General features: G+C 34.3%; 1 protein-coding gene across 9 annotated transcripts in view; it reads right to left on the bottom strand.

Moving 5' to 3' along the window:
- WDR76 (WD repeat domain 76) overlaps window positions 1–27,410 on the bottom strand; it is a 117,515-nt gene that overhangs the window by 67,412 nt on the left and 22,693 nt on the right. For 5 of the 9 annotated variants that reach the window (XM_036217771.1, XM_036217772.1, XM_036217774.1 and 2 more), the window contains 8 exons: window positions 26,872–26,973; window positions 26,736–26,779; window positions 25,692–25,845; window positions 15,826–15,984; window positions 10,715–10,932; window positions 9,703–9,855; window positions 8,017–8,070; window positions 2,597–3,121 (listed from right to left, as the gene is read on the bottom strand). In XM_036217771.1, the coding sequence (XP_036073664.1) occupies window positions 2,866–3,121; window positions 8,017–8,070; window positions 9,703–9,855; window positions 10,715–10,932; window positions 15,826–15,984; window positions 25,692–25,845; window positions 26,736–26,779; window positions 26,872–26,973 (1,140 nt within the window). In that variant the 3' untranslated portion in view covers window positions 2,597–2,865. Of the gene's footprint in view, window positions 1–2,596; window positions 3,122–8,016; window positions 8,071–9,702; window positions 9,856–10,714; window positions 10,933–15,825; window positions 15,985–25,691; window positions 25,846–26,735; window positions 26,780–26,871; window positions 26,974–27,410 lie in introns of those variants that run through there. The other 4 variants (XR_004949984.1, XR_004949983.1, XR_004949985.1 and 1 more) reach the window with 1 other exon arrangement.

Raw genomic sequence — 27,410 nt, 5'->3', positions numbered from 1 at the left:
CAGGGCCAGGTAGAGGTAGCTAGGAAGCTTAAAAAAACATAGTCATGACAACAGCCTTTGCTGGCAAAGAGGCAGGGCCACAAGACTACAAACTTACCCACCCTTCTCCACAATCCCCAGCAGAGCCTGGTAAAGAAATTGGGGAAGCTTTAAACAACACGACAGTGCCGAGAGCCATTACTGGAAGGTAGGGGCAGGGTGCTGAGCAGGAACTTGCCCTCCTTGCCCGACGCTCCCCAGTAGAACCCAGTAAAGAAAGCTGACATGCCCCAACCGACACAGAGAAAAGAAAATACCCTATCAACCTGCTGAATTGTTGACAGCAAAACAGTATCTAAACGAGAAAAGAGTTTACCATCTTAATGTGCAGGCAGAGAAATAATCCATCAAATACCATGAACAACTAAGGTAGCTTGGGAACACAGAAAGAAAATTAAAAGTTTCCAGAAACCAAACTCAAAGTCATGGAAGATGGTGATTTAAATGACAGAGAATTTAAGATTACGGTTATGAAGAAACTAACGATATACAAGAAAACTAAGAAAAGCAGTTCAATGAGCTCAGGAATAAAATTAATGAACAACAGGAACACTTTGCCAGGGACTGAAACTATAAAAAAGAACCAAACAAATTCTGGAGCTGAAGAACTCAATAAAGATGAAGACTGCACTAGAAAGCAATGAAAATACAACAGACCAGATGAAAGAGAATTGGTGAGCTAAAATACAGAAACATAGAAATGACCCAGGAGGAAGAAGAGAACTAAGAGTTTAAAAAAAAAAAAAAATGAAAGTACTCTACGAGAACTATCTGACTACATTAGAAAGAACAACCTAAGGATAATAGGTATGCCAGAAGAAAAAGAGGGAAAAGGGAACAGACCCCATTCAAACAAATAAATGATGAGAACTTCCCAAACCTATGGAAAGAACTGGATTTTAGAATAACAAAAGCTACCAGAACACAACTATATCAACACAAAAGACCTCCAAGACATATTTTTTTCAAACTGTCAAAAATCAATGACAAAGAATTCTCAAGGCAGCCAGAGGAAAAAATATTGTAACCTACAAAGGAAAGCCCATTAGATTATAATCAGATTTCTCAGTAGAAACATTACAAGGGAAACTGGAAGGAAATTGTCAAAATATTGAAGGAGATGAATCATCAGCCAAGGATAATATACATAGCAAAGTTATCTTTTAGATAAGAAGGAGAAACAAAGGCTTTCCCAACCAAAAACAGAATTTACCACCAGAAGACCTGCATCATAAGAACTGTTCTAGGGAGCTCTATCTACTAACGGAAATAAAGACAAAGGTATACAAAATTGTAAGATGACTAACAGAAGAAGGAAACGGCAAATCTATTTCAGAATAGGGTAGTAAACAATTATAACAAAAGTTAAGAGTAAAAAAAAAAAAGGCAGGCATTAAAAAATAACTACAACATAAAATAACACAACATAAAAAAGGATAATTTGTGACAAATTCCTAACAGAAAAAAAAAAGACAAATGGGTACAGGTGAATGAAAAGGCAATCAGAAGAAAAAGGACTATTCTATGAATGAGACATTTTACAAACCTAATAGTAACCGCCAAACAAAAATCCAAAGCTGACATGAAACAAAAAAAAGAGGAAAAAGAAAAAAAAAACAAGAAACAGAAAATGCCAAACTAAAATAGCAGACAAAATCACAAGGAAAAAGAAACAGAACAACTGGAAAACAAAAGATAAGAATAACTGTATTTAAGTCCTCATATATCAATAATTGCCCTAAATATAAATGGACAAACTCACTAATCACAAGGCACAGAGTAGGAGAATGGATTGAAAAACAAGATCCAACTGTATGTGGCCAGCAGGAGACCGATCTCAGCTACAAAGACAAACATAGGCTCTAAGTAAAGGGATGGAAGATGATACTTCAATTGAATGGCATCCAGAGAAAAGCAGGGGTAGCAGTACTTATATGAGGACAAAATTGATTTCAAGATAAAAAAGGTAACATGAGAAATAGACTTTTTTATAACAATAAAGGAGACAGCTCATCAAGGAGACATAAAACTTATCAATATATATGCACCCAACCTGGAAGCACCAAAATATATAAAGCAATTACTAACAGTCCTAAAGGAAACTGACAAAAATACGATTATAGTAGGGGACCTGAATACCCCATTGGCAGCAATGGAAAGATCATCTAGACAGACATAAAAAAATGAAATATCGCTATTTGAGACGACATGGATGGATCTTCAGAGTATCATGCTGAGTGAAGTAAGTCAGATGGAAAAGGACAAGAACCATATGATTTCACTCATATGTGGGATACAAGACAAAAGCAACAAATGAATAAATGAAACCACCATAAAGCCTCATAGATACAGACAACAGAATGGTGGTTACCAGAGGAGAAGAGGGGTTGGGGGACAACAAAGAGGGTAAAGGGGGTCAAATAAATGATGATGATGGAAGGAGAATTAGATTTTGGGTGGTAGGCGCACAGTAGAGTATACAGATGTGGTAGTATAAAGATATATGTCTGAAACTTACATAATATTACTGTTAACTAATAATTTTTTTAACACACCATTAGACCACAAAAACTTTTAATAATGATCATTCAAAGCTTTATAATTTGTTTTAATTTCCCAACATGCTGCCTAATTAAAGTGCTGATGGCATCACAGCCTCCCCTCAAATTCCCTCCCCATCTTGCAGAAACAACCTCCAAGGCTTCTCGCTTACTAAAAGTACATTCTGCTCATAGCTCGCATTAATATAGCAATTTATATTTGCTAAATAGACATTAATTAATCGGAACAAACTAGTGCTGCTAAACCAAAAACCCAGCAACTTTCTTAATTCATAAAAACATGTATCTTCCCACTGGAATTACCTCCAGCCAAAATATACCGAGTTGGGTGCATAGCATTGATAGAACACACAGAGACAAGGCATTCTCCATCAAGAAAAGAATGCACCCGCTTTCCTGTCTCATGGAAGATTTCCACCTGTCGTGGATGGGCCATGCTGCCAACTATGAGACAGTCTTCTTGTTTAGGGTCCCACACAGCTTGGAACCTGGTCAGCCATCGCCCAGTGATGGTGTTGTGCCTAGTGAAGAAAACAATTTTTTAGAGGATAGTTAAGTGTTAAATAAGGTAGCAATGGGCAGCGAGTAAAGATGGCGTTGCTCCTAAAAGCCGGTTTTCTCTACCAAGTCTCTTCTAAGTTACTGAGTTACCATCAACCTAAACTCATCCTTCCTACAAGACTGAAACCCTAGACAGAGACACTGTCTTCTGCATTTTTCAGTCTTCAGTGTTAAGAACAGTGGTTTGTGCTCAGTAGGTGGTCAATGTCTATTGAAATGGCACCTTTTTTTGTTCACTATTTCCTAGCTCAATAGATATCCTTTTTTTCTAGCCCATAAAAATAGAAGCCCTAGAAATAAGAAATAATCTAGATTATCACTGTTTTAACAAGAGCTGCTACTTCTCATATTTGATTAGCTAAAGAAGCTGTGGGACATATATACAATGGAATATTACTCAGCCATAAAAAGAGATGAAATACTGCCATTTGCAACAACGTGGATGGACCTTGAAATAATCATACTAAGCGAAATAAGCCAGACAGAAAAAAGTTGAAAATCACATATCACTTATATGTGGAGTATAAACCTAAAAGCACCAAATAAACAGGACAAACAAACAGAGACACATGGACATGGACTATAGACTAGTGGTTACCAGAGGGTAGAGGGTGGGGGAGGAGGGGGGAGGTAGATTGGATAGAGGAAGTCAAATATAGTGGGGTAGGAAGAGGACGAAGTGGGTAAAGGGGATCAAATATATAGTAGCTGAAGGAAACTGGACCCTGGGTGGTAAACACACAAAAGAATATATAGATCTCAAATTACAATGTACACTTGATAATTATATAATTGTACTAACCAATGTTACTCCAATAAACTTAATAAAATATATATATATATATAAAAATATATATATATAAAGATCCCAACAGCACACACACTGAACCCAAAGTTAGCAGAAAGAAGGAAATAATAAAGAGCAGGATAAATGAAATAAAGAATAGAAAAACAATAGGAAAAAAACTAAGTTTATTGTTTAAAAGATCAACAAAATTGGCAAGCCTTTAACTAGATTAAGAAAAAAATAGAGAAAACACAAATTACTAAAATCAGAAATGAAAGAAGGGACATTACAACTGATGTCACAGAAATAAAAAGGATTATAAGAGAATACTATGAACAATTATGCCAACGAATTGGATAAGCTAGGAGAAATGGATAAACTCCCAAAAACACACAACTTACCAAGACTGAATCTTGAAGAAATAGAAAAATCTAAATAGACTAGTAAGGGGATTAAAACAGTAACCAAAAACCTCCCAACAACAACAACAAAAAGCCCAGGACCAGATGACTTCACTGGAGAATTCTCACAAACGTAAACAAGTATTAACACCAATGTTCCTCAAACTCTTTCAAAGAATTGAGGAGGAGAAAACACCTCCAAACTCATTCTATGGGGCCAGCCCCACCCCCCAATACCAAAGCCAGACAAGGACACTACGAGAAAAAAAATGCTGCAGATTAATATCCCTGTTAAATACTGATGCAAAAAACCACAACAAAATACTAGCAAACTAAATTCTATAGCACATTAAAAGGATTATACACCAAGTTAGAGTTATATCTGAAAAGCAAGGATGTTTCAACATATAAAACTTGATGTAAAATACCGCATTAACAGTATGAAGGACAAAAACCATATATATGATTGTCTCAATTGATGTAAAAAAAATAATTTGACAAAATTCAATACCCTTTCACAATAAAAACACTCAATGAACTAGGAATAGAAGGAAACTATCTCAAAAGAATAAAAGCCATATATGCCACAGCTAATGTCATACTCAACAATGAAATACTGAAAGCTTTTCCTCTAAGATCAGGAAAATAGCCAGGATGCCCACTCTCACCACTTCTATTCAACAGAGTACAGGAAATCCAGTAGAAGGACTAGAGACACTGATTTGCCTAACTTTCAGGTTGTTAACTTCATAAGTAACTAGATCCTGCATGTGAGACATCACCATTTAATTGACAAGCATTTGATAAGGGGGACACATTCTGAGCAGTCACATGACATTTAATCAATTAGACAAAAAGAAATAAAAGGCATTCATCCAAATTGGAAAGGAAGGAGTAAAATTATCGCTATTTGTATAACATGATCTTACATACAGAAAATCCTAAAGACACACACCACCCCTCCAAAAAACGTAAATGATTTCAGCAGCTATAGGATACAAAATCAACACACAAAAGTCAGTTGCATTTCTACACACTAACAATGACCAATCCCTATCACAATCCTAATGGCATTTTTACAGAAATAAAAACTAGAAATCCTCAAATTGATATGGAAGCTCAAAGGACCATAAATAGCCAAAACGATCTTAAAAAAGAACAAAATTGGTGGCCTCACATTTCTTGATTTCAAAAAATAATACAAAACAAAGGTAAGGTAGTGTGGTACTGACATACAGACAGACATACAGACCAGTGGAGAGGAGTAAGAAGCTCAGAAACACATCCCCATGACCTTTGACAAGAGTATTAAGTTCATACAATGGGGAAAGGATAGTCTCTTCAAAAAATGGTGCCGGGAAAAACTGGATATCCATATGCAAGAGAAGTAAGTTGGACGGTAACCTTAAACCATATATAAAAATTAACTCAAAATGGATTAAAGGCCTAAACATAAGACCTGAAACTATAAAACTTCTGGAAGGAAACACGGAGGAAAAGCTTCAGGCTTTGGATTTAGCAATGATTTTGTAGATATGACACCAAAAAGCACAGGCAACAAAAACAAAAATAGACAGATAGGACTACATCAAACTTAAAAACACTATGCATCAAAGGAAACAATCAATTAAGTGAAAAGGCAACCTACAGAATGGCAGATGTTTGCAAATCATATATTTGATAAGGGGTTAATATGCAGAATTATACAGAATTCCTACAATTCAACAATAAAAATGACCCAATTCGGAAATTGGCAAAAGACTTGAACAGACAATTCTCCAAAGAAGATATACAAATGGCCAACAAGCATATGAAAAGATTTTTAACATCAGTAATCATTAGAGAAATGGAAATCAAAACCACAAAGATATTACCTCACATTCATTAGGATAATCACAAACAAAAGAAAATAAGAAAACAACTGTTAATGAATACAGAAATTAGAACCCTGGTGTACTCTTGGTGGGAATGTAAAATGATGCTGCCACTACGGAAATACAGTAGGAGGCTCCTAAAAAAATTAAAAATAGAATTACCATGTGATCCATCAAAATCTCTTTTTTGGTATCTATCCAAAAGAACTCAAAGCACGCTCTTGAAGAGATATTTGTACACCCATGTTTACTGCAGCATTTTTCATAATAGCCAAGAGGTAGAACCAACCCAAATATCCAACGACAGATGAATAAAGAAAATTAAGTACAGACATACATGGAATATGATGCAGCCTTAAGTAGAGAAGATACTATTACATGCTAGAACATGGATGAATATCGAGGACATCACACCAAGTGAAATAAGCCAGTCACAATACGACAAATACTGTATGATTCCACTCATATGAAGTATCTAAAGTAGTCAAAACCATAGAAATGGAAAGTAGTAAGATGGTTGCCAAGGTCTGAGAAACAGGGGGAAGGAAAAATTAATGTTTAATGCACATAATTTCAGTTTTACAGGATGAAGAAGTTCTAGAAATCTTTTGCACAACAAAGCAAATACACCTAACACTATTGACTTATACAAGTAAAAATGGTTAAGATGGTGAATTGAATGTTACGTGTTTATAACCACAACTAAAAATAAAATTAATATCAAAAAAAAAAAACAGTTGGGGGTCTTTACCGCTCTCCAAAGCAAAAAAAACGGACTGACCTTTTATTCTCTATAGCTTAATACCATTAGCAACCCTTTCTTATTAAAGACATATGGTCTATGGCAGAGGTCCCCAACCCCCAGGCTACGGACTGGTACCAGTCCATAGCCTGTTAGGAACTAGGCCGCACAGGAGGCGAGCGAGCAAGCAAAGCTTCATCTGTAGTTGCAGCCACTCCCTGGTGCTAGCATCACCACCTCAGCTCCACCTCAGATCATCGGGTATTAGATTCTCATAGGAGCACTGGTCCCTGGTGCTAAAAAAGGCTGGGGACTACTGGTCTACAGATAACATTTCCCACTGCCACTCAATTATACTATCTTTAATGAAAATTCGTACTGACCTCAGAATCATCACCCTAAATTTTTTTAAATACACGTTAGAAACTAATAAATTAGAAAGTCTGAAAAAGGAAACTAAGAGGGGGAAATTTGTGAAAAAGAAAATGAACATACTTAAATATAGCCTGTACAGACTACAAAACTCATGAAGCAACATTCAACACATACTGTACACTCTGTCCCCAACTTCATAAATACTGATAGAGATGTCTAGAAAGAAGGCATTGAGTAAAGTTTGATGTAAAACATATACACAGCAGATGTAAAAAGGTTACCAAAGAAATAAAATGGGAGGATAGAGAAGCCCTCTAAGCCCAGAGCAAACAGGCACAAATTAAAGAGAGCTTCGGCTAGCCTCATCAGCAGGTGAATAGTTACAGTATTCTTTAATAATAAGATAACATGAGTACTTCAGTTTGGAATAAAGTAATTCGCCTTAGCCAAAATAACTACCCAGGTGCAGAGAACTGCTACTGGCTAAAAGAGACTGAACCTCTTTATAGACACAGGGAACAGAGAGAACCCTTCTGGATAGAACAGGAACAAGCAACATGGGACACTTAAGCAGTGTAATATAAAACTCTTTGACTATCGGGTGTCTAATGAATGTGCTCCAACAAAGAGCTCATAGTAATCCGGGGTCTAAATTATTTGGCATAAGGAAACCTACCTGATAGTGGTGAGGAGAGGAATCTGAGAGGATATACAGCTGCTGTCAAAGATTCTGCAAAATAAAGAACAAGAATAAAGTAACATTCTTTTTTTTGTTTCTTGCAAATTTTCTGAAGTGTGTTTAACAAGCTTTTCATTGGTTCCAAAGAAATACAATTATTTTAAAATACAAAGAATCAAGACTCTAATAAACCTCAGCTAATATATTTAAGCAAAATTATAAGAAGTATTATAAAATTCAGTGCTTATAGTTTAGTGTACAAATAATTTATTTAAACACTATTATTCCAAACTTAAAATGTACATTCTACATTAATTACCTGGATTCTAAAAACTGCGATCAAAGTAATATAGGTTATACATAAGGGATGTGGTCTGAAAATGCATAAATAACCTAAAAATACATGCATGTATCAAGAGCAATTTCCCTAGGAGACGAATCAGTTGAAAGACAGATAATGTCATTTCTAGGTGCTAGCGAGATTCCAGTTGCTAGCATGACTAAGAATGGCTGGCAACCAAGGTGAGGAGTTTTCATGAGACAACTGAAAGAGTTCAAAAGTCTCCACCACGTACCCTGGCAGAAAGAAACTAACCACATCACCACCACCTTCCCCATCTCCTTGTACCTAGCTATTCCAATGCAGTTTTCTGGCGCTGGAGCCTATTGCCTACTTAGACTACTAGAAAGCCAAATCACTAACAGCTAATGTAACAAGAGTCAACTCTGCAGTGCAAATGAACACAAATGGGACAAATAGGTAGTTCCCGAAACAAAGGACACCGCGTGGATAGAAAGGGGACACTGGACTGCCCCTGCCTGGTGACTAACTCCCTTAATGTACCACCAAGTAATGCTCACAGACTTTACTAGAAATTAACTAGGTACCTGTTACACACTGCAGGACGTGGTCTTCCCAATAGAAGTGTCTAAACAATTTAGGTGACTTTCTAAAGCCTGGCTCATAATATACATTAAACAGGTACTTGTTGAATAAATAATGAATTCCAAAAACTTAAGGTAAAAACTCTCAGACACTGAGAAATGCTTACAATGTGGAGGAAAATCAGAGATCCCTGAAGAGAACAGAATCATTTTCCTAATGGTTATATTAATATTCTCCACATCGTCTTTTATTGGCATTATTTTCTATTTTTGGTTCAACTGCTTTATATTACATTTTAAAATCCTTTTAGGACATAGCTATAAACAGGTACCAAAGCTGAAATCATAAACCTATATCCAGTAGTTTATACAGGGCTCAGTTTTTGCTATCTTTAATGCCTACTTATGGTCTGGGACTCTGCAAGTTCCATTCACCACTTCACTTGTAGGGCAGACCCTACTATCCCCAAAGTAAGAGCTTCTTTGTGCTAAAAATTATTTCCCTTTCAGATATCACAAGCCTGCTTTCAGGAGTTTTTCCGGTATTGTTGAATGCTGAAAGGGAAGCCTGACATCAATTCTCCATTAATAACTATAGACCTTCCCTGACAATCTCAAGAAAATTTCCAGACACAAAAACTGCTGAAAAGCCTTAAAGATACTGATCTTTGGGAATCTTGATACAGCTACGAAACTAGTCATTGAACAGAGTAGCGGTAAATAAAGCTGCCACTTTACTGACACAGTAACTGGACACTTTAGATTCCTTAATAACATGCTTCTGTCTTCCCAATTTACCTCAGTTTACAATCAGCACATGTGGTCACTATTCTGTTACCAGTAAGAGGTGAAAAATAAGCAGATGCGATGCTCTTTGTGTGTTCAGTCACAGAAATCAAAGGCTGGCTTCCCCTGGGATTCAGATGCCTTGCATCATAAATATGAATATCCCTGTAATAGGAGGAAAAATTCTGAGTATTACCACAGTACATGCAGTGAGCCTCTAGAATAGCACTGAACATAAATTAGACACTCAAATATTCACTGCACTGAAGAACAGTTAATTCAGAGCCCTCAAATCTTTCTGTATTAATTTTACCAATACTGGTATAGGTTTTTTTAATATTAGAAAAATTCCAAAAGTATAGCATAACAATGTATAAAGATAAAAGATTCCAGTTGATTTTCCAATCTTTCAAGAAAAAAATTATCATAAACCAACAAGGCGTAGGTCACATATAACTTTTTTTTTTTTTTACAAGTTTTCTTCTCAAAAAACTAGAAGGAAATGCATATGATGCCAAAGAAAACAAAAATGCGTATTTGTTTCAATATTTTCATTATTTGTTAAATCCAAAAGAATCTCTTTTTTAAAAGAAAAATCACACAAAAAACCTCAATCTATGTAGAAAGAAAAATTATTTGGCTGTGGGTATCACAAGTCAGATGTCTTTTATTATTGTTTTATTTTTTTGCATTTTATTTTATTTTATTATTAGTTTCAAGTATATGGTACATTGGTTAGACATTTATATAGTTTATGAAATGATCGCCCCAATTACTCTATCACCCCTCTGGCTTTAAACATAGCCATTATCTTACTGCTGACTGCATTCCCTATCCCGTGCTCCCCATCCCTGTGACCATCTATCAACTACTAATTTGTACTTCTCTACCCCTTCATCCCTTTCTCCCAGCTCCCCAACCCCTATCCCCTCTGGCCAAAAATTCAGATGTCTTTAACAACCAAACCGAAACATCATTCTTAACATTAAAAGGCCTAAATCACAAAATTATATGAAGAACATACCTCAATCCTGCAGTGATAAAATATTGTCTATGTACCGGGTGGACATGGACAGTTCTTATTTTTCTCAAAGAAGAGCTGATAAATTTCTCATAAGAAGTTCCAGGTGTCCGTCTATCCACCAGTGACATACTTCCATCCCAATGTCCTACTATTAAAGTGGTGGCGTCTTCTGCCAAGAAGTCAAAGGAGGAAAAGCTACTTCTTTCATTTCTATATACCTGAGGATGAAAGTAACAACCAACTTATATATGTTTCATCTTTTTAAAGAAAGCCAATGTATAAATTCTTTGATAAGAGTTATGAAACATTTTACTCATTTATCCTCCCATCATCTCCACAGGAAGCACAGAGCAACAGAATAGTCCCCATCTGGAGATGGAAACTGAGGTACTGATCAGCTGTGAGACTCACTTAAAAAGTCAAATGGCCCATCTACCCATGTCAGGACTACATCCCAAATCTCTTAAATCCAATAAACCTGAGCTGCTGATCTATCCTGTGAAACTAGGAAATGGACTGAATCTGAATTCTACCCAGTTGAAATACCTTAATATACTACGTAGCTTTCCCAATAAAGTCCAAAACAGATAGTTGAATGCTCACCTACTCTTGGTGGAAGTAAGTGTAAAGAGACAAAATATTTGACAGCTGAGCAGGATGTATCTATCAAAATAAATTAATGTTTATATCCAAGAATTTCACTAAGATATACATAACAATGCCTGCAGCAAGACTACCTAAAGAGGCAATCTAAATGTTCACCAAAAAAGATCTGGTTAAATAAATGATGGTACATCTCTACTTTGAAGTACTATGCCAAGCTAAAAAGAAAGAGGTAGATTTGTACTACTAACTGTCCAAGACATACCAGTAAGTGAAATAAGCAAGTTGCAAAAAAAAAGTATAAATATAGTATGAATCCATTAGTGCAAAGAAATATCTATATGCTTGTAAGTATACGTGTACTTTCTGGAAACATACCCAAGAAATACAAGAATGAGAGAATGGAGGAAAGGCAAATTTACTTTACATACTCTATTTACAATAAATGTTTTATCATGAACACATAATATTGCTATAATTTTTTAATCACTTACAATCCACAATATTATCACTTTGGGTTCAGGGCTCACACACATAAAGGATAAAAAATAAATGTAGCATGTGTCAGTACTCAAGTAAGAGAGAATGACCACAATTCTTATTGCTGAATCATGAACTCCTGCTGATTTTTAGTTTTAATAACTAGTATTATAAACTGAGATTAACGAATTAATGTATATGCCCAAAAAAATCCCAGTATGAAATTTGAAATGTTCAGTCAGTATATTAAAATGGTTAAGTACAAGCCAAGGGCTTTGGAGTTAAACAGACCCAAGAGCAAATTCTAGTTCTGCCATATTTATGTCCTTGAGCAAGCTAATAAACCTCTTTACCTCAGTTTTTTCAACTGTTAAATAGGAATAACATTACCTACTACTTCATAAGGTGTTATAAAGCTTAACAATATATAAAAAACACATTCGAGTTAATGCCTAACACAGGTGATTGTTCAATCAGTAGTATCAGAAACAAATTACTAACACATGCAACACCATGGATGAATTTTAAAAGCTAGGTAAAAGGAACCAGACACAAAAGGCCACATACTGAATGGTTCCATATACTTGATATTCTGGAACAGGCAAAATTACAGAAACACAGTAATCACATCGGTGGTTGTTAAGGGCTATGGAAAGGGTGAGGAGGAGACTAACTACAAGAGGTCACAAGGTAATTTTTTTCTAGTGACAGAAATATTCTACATCTTGATTGTGGTAGTGGTTACACAGGTATATACAATTTGCCAAAACTCATATAAGTGTACACCTAAATTTTACTATACGTAACTTATACCTCAATAAGCCTGACTTAAATAAGTGACCTCTTGAAACTCAATACTAAAAAAAAAAAAACCCAATTAAAAAATAGGCAAACAATCCAAATAGATATTTCTCTAAAGAAATATAAATGACTAATAAGCAGATGAAAAGATGCTCAGCATTACTAATCATTAGGGAAATGCAAATCAAAACCACAATGAGATACCACCTCATACCCACTAAGGTGGCCATACTCATCAACAATAACAAGTGTTAGCAAGGATAAAGAGCCACGTACATTGCTGATCAGTGTGTAAGATGGTAAAGCCAGTTTGGAAAACAGTTTGGCAGTTCCTCAAAATGTTAAACATAGAGTTACCATATGACCCAGCAATTCCACCCCTAGGTATATACCCAAGAGAAATAAAAGCATATGCCCACACAAAACTTGTATATGAATGTTCATGATGGCATTATTCACAATAGAAAAATAAAAACCCATATGTTCATCAACTAATGAATAGAGGAGTAAAATCTGGTATGGCCATACATTGGAGTATTAGCCATAAAAAGGAATAAAGAACTCATATATTCTACAACATGGATAAGCCTTGAAAACATTTTGCTATAAAAGAAGGCAATGATAAAAAAGTATAAATTGTATGACTCCATTTATGTGAAAGGACCAGAATAGGTAAATCTAAAAAAAACAGAAAATAGATTAGTGGTTGTGTAGGACTGAAGAGAGGAGGAAATTGGGAGCTAACAGTAAAGGGGTTTGGGGGGTAATATTCGAAAATTAGATTGTAGTAATGGTTTCACAGCTGTATACATATACTAAAAACTACTGAATTTTACACTTTAAATGGGTAAATTGTATGGTATGTGAAATATCTCAGTAAAGCTGTTTAAATGTAAGTATAGTCGGTTATAATTGTCTGATAAAATAAGACATACCTTTAAATTTCAGACTCCAAACTTCTTAAAAGAATATAAACAAATACAAAACAGAATGTGACTTGCATAGATAACTACATGGTTGTACATTAATAATCAAAGTGCTCCCATTAAATAGTTTAAAGAGGTCTTTTCACAAATATTATCTGATTTAATCCATGATTGATAGCTCATCTATTTCCAGTAAGTATTTGAAATATGAATGTTACTCTTAAACTTATTTTTAAAAAGGTAGAAATAAAAATTAAAAGAAAAACAGCAAAGATATTGATTTAAAAAAATGTTTCTTCTAATTGTAGGTAATTAGGTAAGTCTGATTAGCAACACGTTAAGTCTTGAAAAGTCTGATTAGCAACACGTTAAGTCTTGAATCTTTTTTCATATGGCTAAAAACAAACCTAAAGAGACTTAACTATCCTCATTTTTGAAAGAAAACCCAAAAACTATTAGCTCTCAAAAAAAGGCCTCCCCAACTGTAAGAAAGACTATTTTAGGAATTCAGTGATGAACAAAACAAAAGCAGTTACATACTATACTATAATTATAAAAATTATCTTAAAACTTTTAAAAGTGATTATGAATCATCTATACATGGACTATTAGAATAATTACAAAGACATTAGAATGTGTTAATTTTGAGTACTGGCTTATGTAAAAAAATAAGGCATAAAATCAGATAATCGATTCATATTTACAAAGCAACTTAGTGATGAGTAACCTGTTCTCTTTACTATCACACATAAATCACTCTTATACTGAGGACCTCTAAAAACGTTAAAAGTCCCATGTGAAATAAGATAAAGGATGAATACGTACATCAAAAACCTACATCTAAGTTTCCATGAAAATTAAAATCCATATTTTAAAAAAAGTTTGACTTGTGAGAATTCTCTTGAGGGAATCCGATATGATTAAGTACCTCAAATCATATGTTTGTTGTAAGCATTAAATAGCAGATATTTATTTGTTGTTTTGTTTGTTTGTTACATTTATTGGGGTAACATTGGTTAATATAATTATATAATTTTCAGGTATACATTATAATTTGACATCTGTATATTCTCATGTGTGTTTACCACCCGAAGTCCAATTTCCTTCAGCTACCATATATTTATTTGATCCCTTTTACCCATTTCACCTCCCCCTATTCCCCTATATTTAATCCCCTCTACCCCATCTACCTCCCCCCTCCTCCCCCACCCACTACCCTCTGGTAACCACTAGTCTATAGTCCATGCCCATGAGTCTCAAACAGCAGATATTTAAATAGTAGACCAAACATAGTCACTGGGATCCAATATTGTGAAGATTTCTCAAGCCTTTGGAAGCTTCTGGCCTAGCCCACCAGAGATCAAACTGGTTAGAAAACCTCCAAGAAGTAGGCTAGTGACTTAGGTAGACTGTCTGAGAGGATGAGCCATGAGTATGAGCCCAAGACCTTTCAACTATTCTTAAATCAGAGTTTGGACCAGCAGGAAAAGATCATATCCTCAACAATAAGCCTGGATAAAACTGATTACAAATAAACTTGGCCTAAGATATTCTGAATTAAACTGCCTGGGTATCCATATCTTGACAGAGCACAATTACATGACAGTAGTTTTTCAGTCTAACTTCACAAAATAAAAACAGCTAAGCTAAACCAGATGTATATGGCACATAAGACATTATAAATCCTAGCTAGAAAACTAGAAAAAAAACAAATTTTATAGTTTCTGTGTTCTATTATAAGCCAAAAGTTTTAAGTATAATGTGATGTAGTACTGTTATTCAATGAACTTCTCTATAGTCTTTTTTGTCACATCTAAGACTCATCCTCACAAAATTCGTATCTGCAAAGTCCAGGAATGATGAACAAAAGTATAATAATACTCCAATTTTTTTCTTGAATTAAAAATAAGTACAAATCTTAAGATTAAATATAGTAGAGTAAGTTATCTTATTTAAAAGCTTTTGCAAAAATAAAATAGTAAGAAAAAACACTTATTATGTGCCAGACTATTCTAAGTACTTTATCTGCATTAATTCATTATCTGCATTTAATCCTCATGAAAACCCTATAAAGTACTATCCTATTTCATAACTAAGGAAGTTGAGGCACAAAGAGGTTAAGCACCTTACCAAGGTCACACAAGTAGTAACAGATGGCCTGGGACACAGGCAGCATAGTGCACAAGTTCCTATTCTATACCACCTCACACAACCTGACTAGCATAATAATCATTCATGTGGTATTTCATAAAGAATCCGGAATATCCTCTGAGGTGAACATGTAAACACATTAACATTTACCTCCTCAAAAACAGCCGAGGAAAAGTCTCCACAACGTATCGTGCTATCATAGCTCAGTGACAGTATGTGAGCCGGGTTGGTAGGTGAGAAGTAAAGACAGCTAACTGGCTGACTATGGGGCTGAAAAACGTAAGTTCCATCTTCTTTAGGTTGGTGAGTCTGGAAGAGAGTTGCGGGCAGGGAGAGAGACAAAAATTAGTAAAAAAGTGGTAATATTTTCTATGTCATGGAGTTAAACTATTTAGATCTGTATTATATCCAGTTTTTTCTTCTATAATTGTACCCATCTCCCCTTTAGAAAGTCAGAACTGGAATCTTTTCACTGTCACTAAAGTATTTTTTTTCTAATGTTCAATCCAACAATATGTCACATTTATTTTAATACTTTCCAGCTTTTTGCAACTAGATAACTAGTTTTTTAATAATAGAGAAAAATTACTGCTTATTTCATTTCCTGAGATCCTCAGGAAATAAGAAATCTACTCTTTATTTCGCATACGGCATAATTTCTAATACCAAAAACAATATGAATACCATTACCACTTTGCTTCCTAAGCATTAATGAGTATGTACATCATTCTTAGCACAATTTTCATTTAGGTGTTTGGTCATGCCACAAAATGAAAGTTTAAAACGTATTTTACCCCCTAAATATACCATGAAAATGCACATATTTGAATTTCCACATTACTTGCAAGGATTATCCTTTCATTACTGAATTACCAACTCCTAAATCATCGCTTTTCAGATTTGGACAAGATATAATCCTATCCCATAGATCATATTATAAGCTAGAGCAACTATCATCTCCAAAAATACTACAGTATTTTTATTTTTTATTTCAAAATTTAAAATAAAAATTTTTTAAGAAGGAAGAAAAAATACAATCACATACATTCTTTCTACCCAGAGTTTACGATTGTTAACACCTTGGTATATTTGTTCGCAGTTAATTTTTTAGAAAAACAATACTTTCCACTGTTATAAAGAACTCAAAACAAAAAAGAAATGTACAAAAACAAAGGTTTTTAAAAACCACTCCAAGAAAAGAAATCATAAAAATCAGAGCAGAAATAAATAAAAACAAAACAAACAAAAAACAATAAAAAAATAAATAGAACAAAGAGCTGGTTCTTCGAGAAGGTTAATAAAATTGACAAACCCCTGGCTAGACTCACTAAAGAAAAAATAGGACAGAAATGAAAGAAAAGAGGAAAGAGGGGAAATTATGACTGACACTGCAGAAATACAAAGGATCATGCAAGAATATTATGAAAAAGTATATAACAAACTTAATAACCTAGAAGAAACGGACCAGCACTTAGAAAAATACAATTTTCCTAGACTGAATCAAGAACTGGAAAATCTAAATAGACCAATCAGCAATATGGAAATTGAAACAATCATCAAAAACCTACCAAAAAGTAAAAGCCAGGACCAGATGGCTTCACCAGTGAATTCTACCAAACATTCAAAGAAGATTAATACCTATTCTCCTTAAACTCTTCCAAAAAATCAAAGAGGATGCAATACTTAGCAACTCATTTTATAAGGCCAATAGTACTCTGATACCAAAACCTGGTAAAGATAACACAAAAAAAGAAAACTACAGAACAATATCCCTCATGAACACAAATGCGAAAATCCTAAATAAGATACTAGCGAACCAAACACAGCAACATATTAAAAAGATTATACCCCACAATCAAGTGGGCTTCATCCCAGAGGCAGAGAGATGGTTCAACAGAAATCAATCAATGTGATACATCACATAAACAAATTAAAACATAAGAATAATATGATCATATCAATAGATGCAGAAAAAGCCTTTGATAAGATATATCATCCATTTACAATCAAAACACTTAACAAAATTGATATAGAAAGTACCTTAACATAATAAAGGCCATCTATGACAAAATCTCAGCCAAAATTATACTTAATGGTGAAAAACTAAAAACCTTCCCTCTAAGATCAGGAACAAGGCAAGGCTGTCCACTATCGCCACTGTTATTCAATATAACATTGGAGGTCCTAGCAAGTGCAATCAGACAAGAGAAAGATAGAAAAGGCATCCAAAAAGGAAACAAAGAAGTCAAACTGTCACTATTTGTGGATGACATGATTCTCTATATAGAAAACCCCAAAGACTCCACAAGAATACTACTAAAAACAATAAGCAAATACAGTAAAGTCTCTGAATACAAAATCAATGTTCAAAAATCCATAGCGTTCCTATACTCTAATAATAAAATCTCAGAAAAAGAAGTGAAAAAAAATAATTCCTTTTGCAATTGCAACAAAAAGAATTAAATACCTAGGAATAAATTTAACAAAACATGTGAAGGACCCATATCATGAAAACTACAAGACCCTATTAAAAGAAATCGTAGAAAATTCAAAGAAATGGAAAGATTCCATTCTTGGATTGGGAGAATCAACATAGTTAAAATGACCATATTACCTAAAGCATTATACAGATTTAATGCAATCCCCATCAAAATCCTATCAGCATTTTTTAAAGAAATGGAACAAAAAAATCATCAGATTCATATGGAAGCACAAAAGACCTCGAATTACCAAAGCCATCCTGAGAAAAAAGAATGAGGCTGGAGGCATCACTCTGCCCGACTTCAAATTATACTACAAAGCAGCAGTATCAAAACGTCATGGTATTGGCTGAAAAACAGATACACGGACCAGTGCAACAGAATTGAGAGTCCAGAAGTAAACCCACGTTTATACGGGCAAACAATTTTGGACAAAAAAGCTAAAAATATGCAGTGCAGAAAGGAAAGTCTCTTCAATAAATGATGCTGGGAAAACTGGAAAGCCACCTGAGAAAGAATGAAACTAGACTGTTATCTATCACCACACACTAAAATTAATTCAAAATGTATTAAAGACCTGAATATAAGACCTGAAACAACAAAATGCATAGAATAAAACATAGGAACTAAACTCATGGACCTTGAACTTAAAGAGGATTTTATGAATTTAACCTCAAAGGCAAGTGAAGTAAAAGTGAAAATAAATAAATGGGACTAAATAAAAAAAAAAAAAAAACACTTCTGCTCAGCAAAAGAAACCATCGACAAGGTAGAGACAACCATCCAAATGGGAAAATATATTTGCAAGCAAAGCTTCCAATAAGGGCTTAATATCCAAAATATACAAAGAATTCATACGACTCAACAACAACAAAAAAAAACAGTCCAAATCAAAAATGGGCAGAGGAGCCGAACAGACACTTCTCCCTACAGGACATATAAATGACCAACAAATATATGAAAAGATGCTCAACATCACTAGCTATTAGAGAAATGGAAATTAAAACCACAATGAGATATCATCTCACACCTGTTAGAATAGCTATTGTCAACAGGACAAGTAATAAGTAATAACAAATGATGGAGAGGTTGTGGAGAAAAAGGAACCCTCATACACTGCTGGTGGGACTACAAATTGGTATAGCCACTATGGAAAACAATATGGAGGTTCCTCAAAAAACTAAGAATTGAGCTACCATATCCCTCTACTGGGTATTTACCCCAAAGACTTGAATACCCATATCTGAAAAGATATTTGCACATCGATGTTCATAACAGCATTATTCACTGTGGCCGGAACATGGAAGCAACCAAAGTGTCCTATGATAGATGACTGGCTAAAGAAGCTGTGGTACATATATACAATGGAATATTACTCAGCCATAAGAAGAGATGAAACATTGCCATTTGCGACAACCTGGACGGACCTCGAGATTATCATGCTAAGTGAAAAAAGCCAGACAGAAAAAGTTGAAAATCACATATCACTTATATGTGCGACATAAATCTAAAAGCAACAAATGAACAGGACAAACAGAGACTCAGAGACATGGACTAGTGGTTACCAGAGGGGAAGGGGAAGGGGAGGAGGGAAGAGGTAGACTAGGTAAAGGGGCTCAAATATAGGAGGGTTGGGGAAGGGTAAAGTGGGTAAAGGGGATCAAATATTTGGTAGCTGAAGGAAACTGGACTTTGGGTGGTAATCACACAACAGAATACATACATGTTAAATTATAATGTACACCTGAAAATTATATAATTGTATTACCCAATGTTACCTCAATATACTTAACAAAAACATCGCTCCAAATCGAAATTATCATTAAAATAAGTGATATTTACACCTATCTTTATATGTGCTTATGTAGATAGAATGACAAATTTAGAAAGAATAAGACCATGTTATATATGCCATTACTACTAGTATTAAATTTAGCTGTATTTCAAAATAATAAAAGAAAATCAGGCTGAAAGAATGTTTGGACTTTGAGTATTTCTTTGTAAGAGATACCTCCTAAAAAGTATAAAACAAAGTAGCTGTAGTCATTATGCTTTCTTATTTTTTAACTCTCAAATTTAGATGATTCCTATTCACTGAGACATTATTCTTATCCCTCCTCCAATCTCTTTTGCCATCTCTGTATTTTGTTATTTTTATTTTGTCCAGGTTGATAACATTCACATCCAGTTTTGTAACCATAATTTGTATGGTTAACGACTTCTGCATTTAAAGGACTCAGTGCTTATCATCAATTCTTCTGTCAAGCTTCTCCATTCCTGAATTCTTCATTTTGATTTACTCGTAATTGGATAAGATTTCCTGACAAATTTTTTTTTCCAGAAGAATTCACAGGTTTTGAATTTTTTGTTTTTTTCACATGTTGGGAATACATACCTGCTGCCTTCACATTAGAACAATAACTTGGGCTGGGTAAGCATTCTTGGACAATACCTCCACCTCCTTCCCTCAACACTTTGTGGAAAGTACATGAAATCTTGCTGTAAATAAACCGACGTAAGCCCAGCTTTTTCCCTTGCATGTTTTTTTCTACAAGAATTATTTATCCTTTAAGTTCCAAATGTTCCTAGAACCTGATATACACATTTAACCTGCCATTTCAATTCTGTCTTTTCAAAAAAAATCTCTTTGAATTATTTTCTGTCCCATTTTCTGGGTCATCTTTGATGGTCTTTCCTTTACTATTGGCTTATCTCTTAGAGCTTTTTTCACCTGTGTTTGATATTACTTCAAATCTTTCCTTTAATGTCTGTAATTTAATTTTCAGCAATGTCTACTCTGTTCCTTGCTTTTATCTAATTTATTAATTTCACTAATCTTCAATTTGTTTTCTTAGTTCTGTAATCTCCTTATTTTCATCTCATCCTGTTGTTCTATCATCTTCTCTGAGTCTTATTTTACCAAATTAACATTATTAACCTGCTCCACAGCATCACGGTCCAAAAGAACTTTCTGCCATGACAAAAATGTTGTAATATGCATTGTCCTGTATAGTATCCACTAGCCATGTGTAGCTATTAAGAACTTGAAATATGCCTGGTGTAACTGAAGAATTGAATTTTCTTTGAATTAATTTAAATGAAAATAGTCTCATACAACTAGTAGCTATCGTACTAAACAGTGCAGTGATATAATCTGGAGCAACTGAAGAGAATTTCCTTCATTTCCTTATGTTTTTCTTTTCGGTCTGTCTGTTCATACTAGGTTCTGTTGTTTTTGCAAGTGTTTGTTTAGTCACCACATTATTTTTCATTCCATCATATCTGAATTGCTCTATCTATGCTAGTTGCTCTAATATAACATATTGACTCTTTCTCCTAGTATCTGATACCAGTTCATTTTTCCCTTATAAAAGGACAGGCTTTTCTGTAGCCCGGAAGAAAGATGGGGCAGGAAGAGGGAGGGGGACAGTTGGTTCCAACTGAAACAGTATTAGCTAAAATTCCTAGTCTCTGAGATTTAGTTATTTTATACCAGGATTCACACCACCTACCTGGCAGGGTTGGGGCTGGGGACGTGAATTGGGGGTGTTGGCTTATAGCACTCTACAGACCAAGAAAATTTCCTTTGCAGAGAATTAATCCTACTATTTACTTCCCTCACTTGCCCACTTTTTCCCCCATTTCCTCCCAAGCAGCCATTTTCCTATTCCTCACTCCAAAAAGGAAAAATCTAAATATCCACTCAATGTACTTCTCTCTAGTTTTGAAAATATAAGTGATAATTTTCAGGATTGGGTTGATTCACCAGTATGGAATTTGAAGAATGGGCAAATTAGAAGATAAACTATGCTGTGTCCTGCCCCCACCACCAGTTTAGCTACAGAATTTCCGTCCTTGGTGGCTAGTTTTTGAAGAGCACTGCATTAAGTTATATTTCTTCCTTATTGCTGTGATTTTTTTTCTGACGTATCTTTTGCTCATTCTACGTGAAAATTCCAATCCCCTATTTTAAACTAAATATACCAGGTTAAGAATGCTTTAACTACTTTAAACCTAAATAAGTATAGGACCAGTTTGTTTTGAGCTTAGAAATGACTATCTGTGCACACTGGAATTGAATAGGAAAACTGGAAGTAGAAGTACCAGGGAAGGCTATTATGGTAATCCCAAAAAACCCTGCCCCAACATGGCGGCAATAAGGATGGAAAAAAGGGGACAAAACCATTAAAGGACTTTACTAGACATAAAGAATGAAAGGAAGACCAGCTTAAAACACCTCAATAGCTTCCAGTTGCTTTTAAGATAAAAACCAAAATTCTTAACAAACTTTATGAAGATACACATCTGGCCTTTGCCCAATGCTACAGCTTCCTCCTATTCTACTTCTTCCTACTCATTCCCTCTGTTCATTCCTTTGCTGTCTATGCTCCAGCCACACGGATATTCTTTCAGGTCCTTGAGTATGCGCTCGCCTACCTAAGGTCCTTGGACATGCTTTTCCTTTTGCCTGAAACATTCTTTTCCTTTTTTTTGACTTGATTTACTCCTACTTAGCTTTCAGATCTTAATTCTCACTTCCTAGGAAAGTTTTCTCTGATCCTCCAAATTAGGCCAGTTTCCCTGTTATGTGTTTTCATAACACCTCTTTTTCATCATGACATTAATCACAGTATATAATCCGCTTGTGAAACATGTAATTACATAGTTCGTAATCATTTCATTAATGCCACTTTTGCTTATAAATTCTAAACTTACTAAATTCTAAACAACGAGAACAGGGACAGTCTTTGCTCCCAAATGTCTAATGGCTGGGGAGTTATTAGAATAGTATACTTAGCACAAAACACTCAATAAGTGTGGAATAAATGGGTAGATGAATAACTGAATAAATGATAATTCAACTTTTAGTCCTAGGTGAGACTATAAATCTGACAGAAGTTAAGAGGAAAAACTGGAAAAGAATTGTCTTTTCAACAAATAGTGCTGGGACAATTGGATATTCACATACAAAAAGATGAACTTGGGCCTTTACCTCATATCATATACAAAAAATAACTCAAGATGGATCAGCAAACTAAATATGAAAGCTAAAATTACAAAAGTTTTAGAAAAAAACAGGAGAAAAATCTTTCAGATTTTGGGCTAGGCAATGATTTCTTAGATATAACATCAAAAACATAATCCATAAAAAAAATTGATAAATTAGACCTCATCAAAATTCACAACTTTTGCACTATGAAAGATGGCATTAAGAAAATGAAAAGACAAGTCAAAGACTAGGAGAAATATTTGCAAATTACATATCTGATAAAGTACTTCTATGTAGAATATAAAGAACCCTAACTCAGTAAGACAAGCAACCTAATAAATAATTGACAAAAGAGTTGAATAGCCATTTCACCAAAGATATCCAAATGATATGAAAAGATGCTCAACATCATTAGTCATTAGAAAAATGCAACAAAACCACAATGAGATACACTTCACATCTATTACAAAGGCTATAATCAAAAATCCAACAATAATAGTATTGATGAGCATGTGGAAAAATAGGAACCCTCATGCATTGCTAATGGGAATAAAAATGATACAAGAATTTTGGAAAGCAGTTTGGCAGTTCCTCAAAATGTTAAACAATTACCTATCATATATGACTCAGCAATTCTAAGCCCAGGTATCTATCCAAGAGAAATGAAAACACACAGCCACACACAAAAATGGGTACACCAATGTTCACAGTACCATTATTCAGAATAGCCAAAAAGTGGAAACAACCCAAATGTCTAGTGAGTGATAAATGAATAAATAAAATGTGGTAGAGTCAAACAATGGAATACTATTCAGCAAAAAAAAAAAAAAAATGCAGTACAGATACATGCTACAATGCAGATGAACCTTAAAAACATGCTAACAGAAAGAAGCCAACATAAAAGACCACATATCGTATGATTCTAGTCACATGAAAGGTCACATGAAAAGAGTAAATTTGTAGAAACAGGAATTAAGTATAAGTAGCCATGTGGAATCTCATGGGGATGATGAAAATGTTCTAAAACTGGTTTATGATGATAGTTACACAACCTAGTAAACTTATTAAAATTATCACTGAGTTGCACATTTAAAATGTGTGGATTTTATAATATGTAAATTATACTTCAATAAAGTTAATTTTTATTTTTCACTAGGGAGTTGGGAGATGAACACAAGACAGTCAAGATATTGGTTTTAGAGTTACTCAATCCGTTAATGAGATAGCCAAGCATCCTGGAAAATTAGTAGGGTGACAGAGATATGGACTACAAAGACCTAATAATACAGATTTTTGGAGTCACCAGAAAAGACATGTCAAAGAGACTTGTATTTTACACATCTTGAACTCTGCAGAGATAAAACCCTATGAAAAGATCTTCAGCTGACTATGCTAATTCTTTTTCCTTTTCAAAGTTCTTCAACAGTCTTTATCCATTGCTTCCATTTCTTCTGCTAGTCCATACTTTTTTAATCTCCTAAAGTCTGTGTTCCTTCCCTACTTCATTGTTAGAGCTATTCTCTCAACTGGCTAATGGTGCCCTATTTTCAAAACCAATGGTCTTTTCTGTTCCCATTCTTTTAAACTTCTCTGCAAAAAGACCTGTCAAACTCCCATCCTTGAAACTCATCTCTTAGCTTCTACAACATTATACTATTTCTGGTCCTCTTCCACTTCTCTGCTTTGGCTTTCTTCGCCAAATCCTTTCACCTCCTACCTACCCCCACTCACATCTTATCAAAATAAGAGCGAACCTTTGCTCCCAAAATAAGAAAAAAATTGGTTTTTATTTCTTCTTCTCACTTACAAAATCTGTTTATTAACCCCAACCAGCTTCAAGTCACCATACTTTCTTCATCTTCATTAATTGTCCTTATAGCATTTAACAGAATTTTGTTCTACTTCCCCAATCAGAAAATAAATTCAGAGAACATTAATTTAGCTTTTCTCAACTTTGTAACCACTGAAAGCAATCAGTGCAGAATTATATGTACAATGAATGAAATGCAACATCTGTTTCTGACTCATCAAAAAATGAGTGGGCTCTTATCATGGTGACCACTTCTTTAGGTATATAAATGTTGAATAACTGTGGTGTACAAGTGAAATGAATACAACATTGCATGTTAGCTATTCTTTAATAAAATTTTTAAATTAATTTAAAATTTTTTTAATTGCTTTTTTAAAAAAAGTTAAAAAAAATGACTGGATCATCCTAAGGAGATCCCTGGGAAGATATTTTGATCCAGCTTAGAAACTGCATTTTAAACATAATTATAAAAATAAGAACTTTTGTGTGATCTTTTCATTATACATTTAAAGTTGTAATAAAGTCTCCTGGCAGTTAATTTATGCCCAGATGACTAACGATATTCAAGCTAAAAATGTTAAAGTTCTCTAAAGCAAAGTTAAATTCCTCCAGATTTCTAAAATTTGGAATCACAAAGCACAAAACTATAAATAAGTAACACATGGCTCTAGGCTATCTTCTTACAAACTATGTGCTTCAATCAAACTTAAATATCTTCAAAAAATTAATAACTTACCAAATCCCAAAGTCCAACTTGCCCAGATTTGGCCCCAGCTGCCACCAAAGTTTTAATTTCTGATGGGTGAAGAGCCAAAGAGAGTATTGGACCTTTAGTAACTTTATAAACAGTATCTTCACTAATGACCATGCCACTTAAATTGGCTTTGTAGCTGAGAAAATAAAAAAGTTAAATTTTAGCTGTAAAACCAAACTCAATAGATAAAATAAGTAAAAGGTGACTCAAAAAAGAAAAATCACAATTAGCATATAAATGTAGGAAAATATACAACCTCTTAGCAACCAAAGAAATAAAATTAAACAATGTGGTACTATTTTTCGCCTATAAAAGTTAGCAGGCTGCATTTAAACATATGTTCATATATGTTGCTAGTGGCAGAATAAGTCCATATAAGATTTTCAGAAGGAAAAAGAGATTTTGGAAAACAATTCGACAATGTGTACTAAAGCCATAATGATGTTTGACTCATTAATCTCATTTCTGGAATCTATTCTAAGAAAATAAGTCTGCCATCGCATATATATACTTCGACAAATACATGCACACATGGAAACACACAAAACTAAATAGAAAACCACTCCAAATACCAAGGGAGTGAGAGGAGGTTAAGTTAATTCTATCTACTCAGTGGAATACATTTATTCAATGGAGTGCCTATACAATTATTCAATAAATTTAATGACTCTGGTAACATGCCACCACAATGTTAATGAAAGAGCATAATGCAAAATTATACATACATTAGACCATGAGTAAAAATCTATGGGAAGTCATTCATTTTTAAAAAATTAAATGAATATATACATGTGCCGGGCACTGTTCCGGTTATTGAGACAAAATCCCTGCATTCATGAAGCTTATATCCTAGTGGTATTGTATAAGGCAATACTTTAAAGGAAATAAACAAACAATAGTTGTTAAGGTAGAAATATCATGGTTAATTTTTTCACCTCATTTTCAAATTTTCCTGTAATGGTATAAAGTTTGTAAAACTTAAAAGATCTCAAAAATGTAAAACAAAGGCAAGGAATTTTAACTTACCTTTTAATGCTAGGTAACTCCTTCTTAGTGTTCTTACTGCTAGTCTGCAACAATGGGAGAGATCAAAGTACTGTTATTATATGTACTGAAATCTCATTGTGATTCTAAAAGCTTAATAAACCCTCCCAAGTGATACCTTGCTCACTTCTGCCCAAGTATGTAGAAATCCTTTAAATAGTTCACTGTTGTCATCTCGATTTTCAGGAGTCATTTCTAAAGGCCCAGGAGGTAACAAAGGCTGTTTTGAAAAAAAAAGAAAGAAAAATGCTGTTTGTGGCCCTACTCTAGAAAGTAAGCTTGAGGCTTTTCACTACTTTACTTTCAATACCAACAACAGGGGTAACACATTATCATTCAAAAATAGCTGTCCAATGAATGAAAGCAACGAATCCTGTAATATAATAGAATGTATTACCTCATTTAACCCTCTCAATAATCCAGTGAATGAGATATCACATTTTAAAGACACTGGAATGAAACTTAGCGAAATTAACTTGTCCAAAGTTACACTGCCACTAATGAGTTGCTGAGAATTGATTTAGATAGTTCAATTTCATTATTCAAAGTTATTATTCTATGCTAGTATTTTTCAAATAACAGTTTGTAACCCATGGGTCGTGAAATTATTTTAATACGTCATAACCAGGGTTTGGCGGAGCTGAGTGAAAAAGGTGA

This window comes from Rousettus aegyptiacus, unplaced genomic scaffold (assembly GCF_014176215.1).
Source record: "Rousettus aegyptiacus isolate mRouAeg1 unplaced genomic scaffold, mRouAeg1.p scaffold_m13_p_3, whole genome shotgun sequence".
NCBI lineage: Eukaryota > Metazoa > Chordata > Mammalia > Chiroptera > Pteropodidae > Rousettus > Rousettus aegyptiacus.
This window is presented reverse-complemented; position numbering and strand designations above follow the sequence as displayed.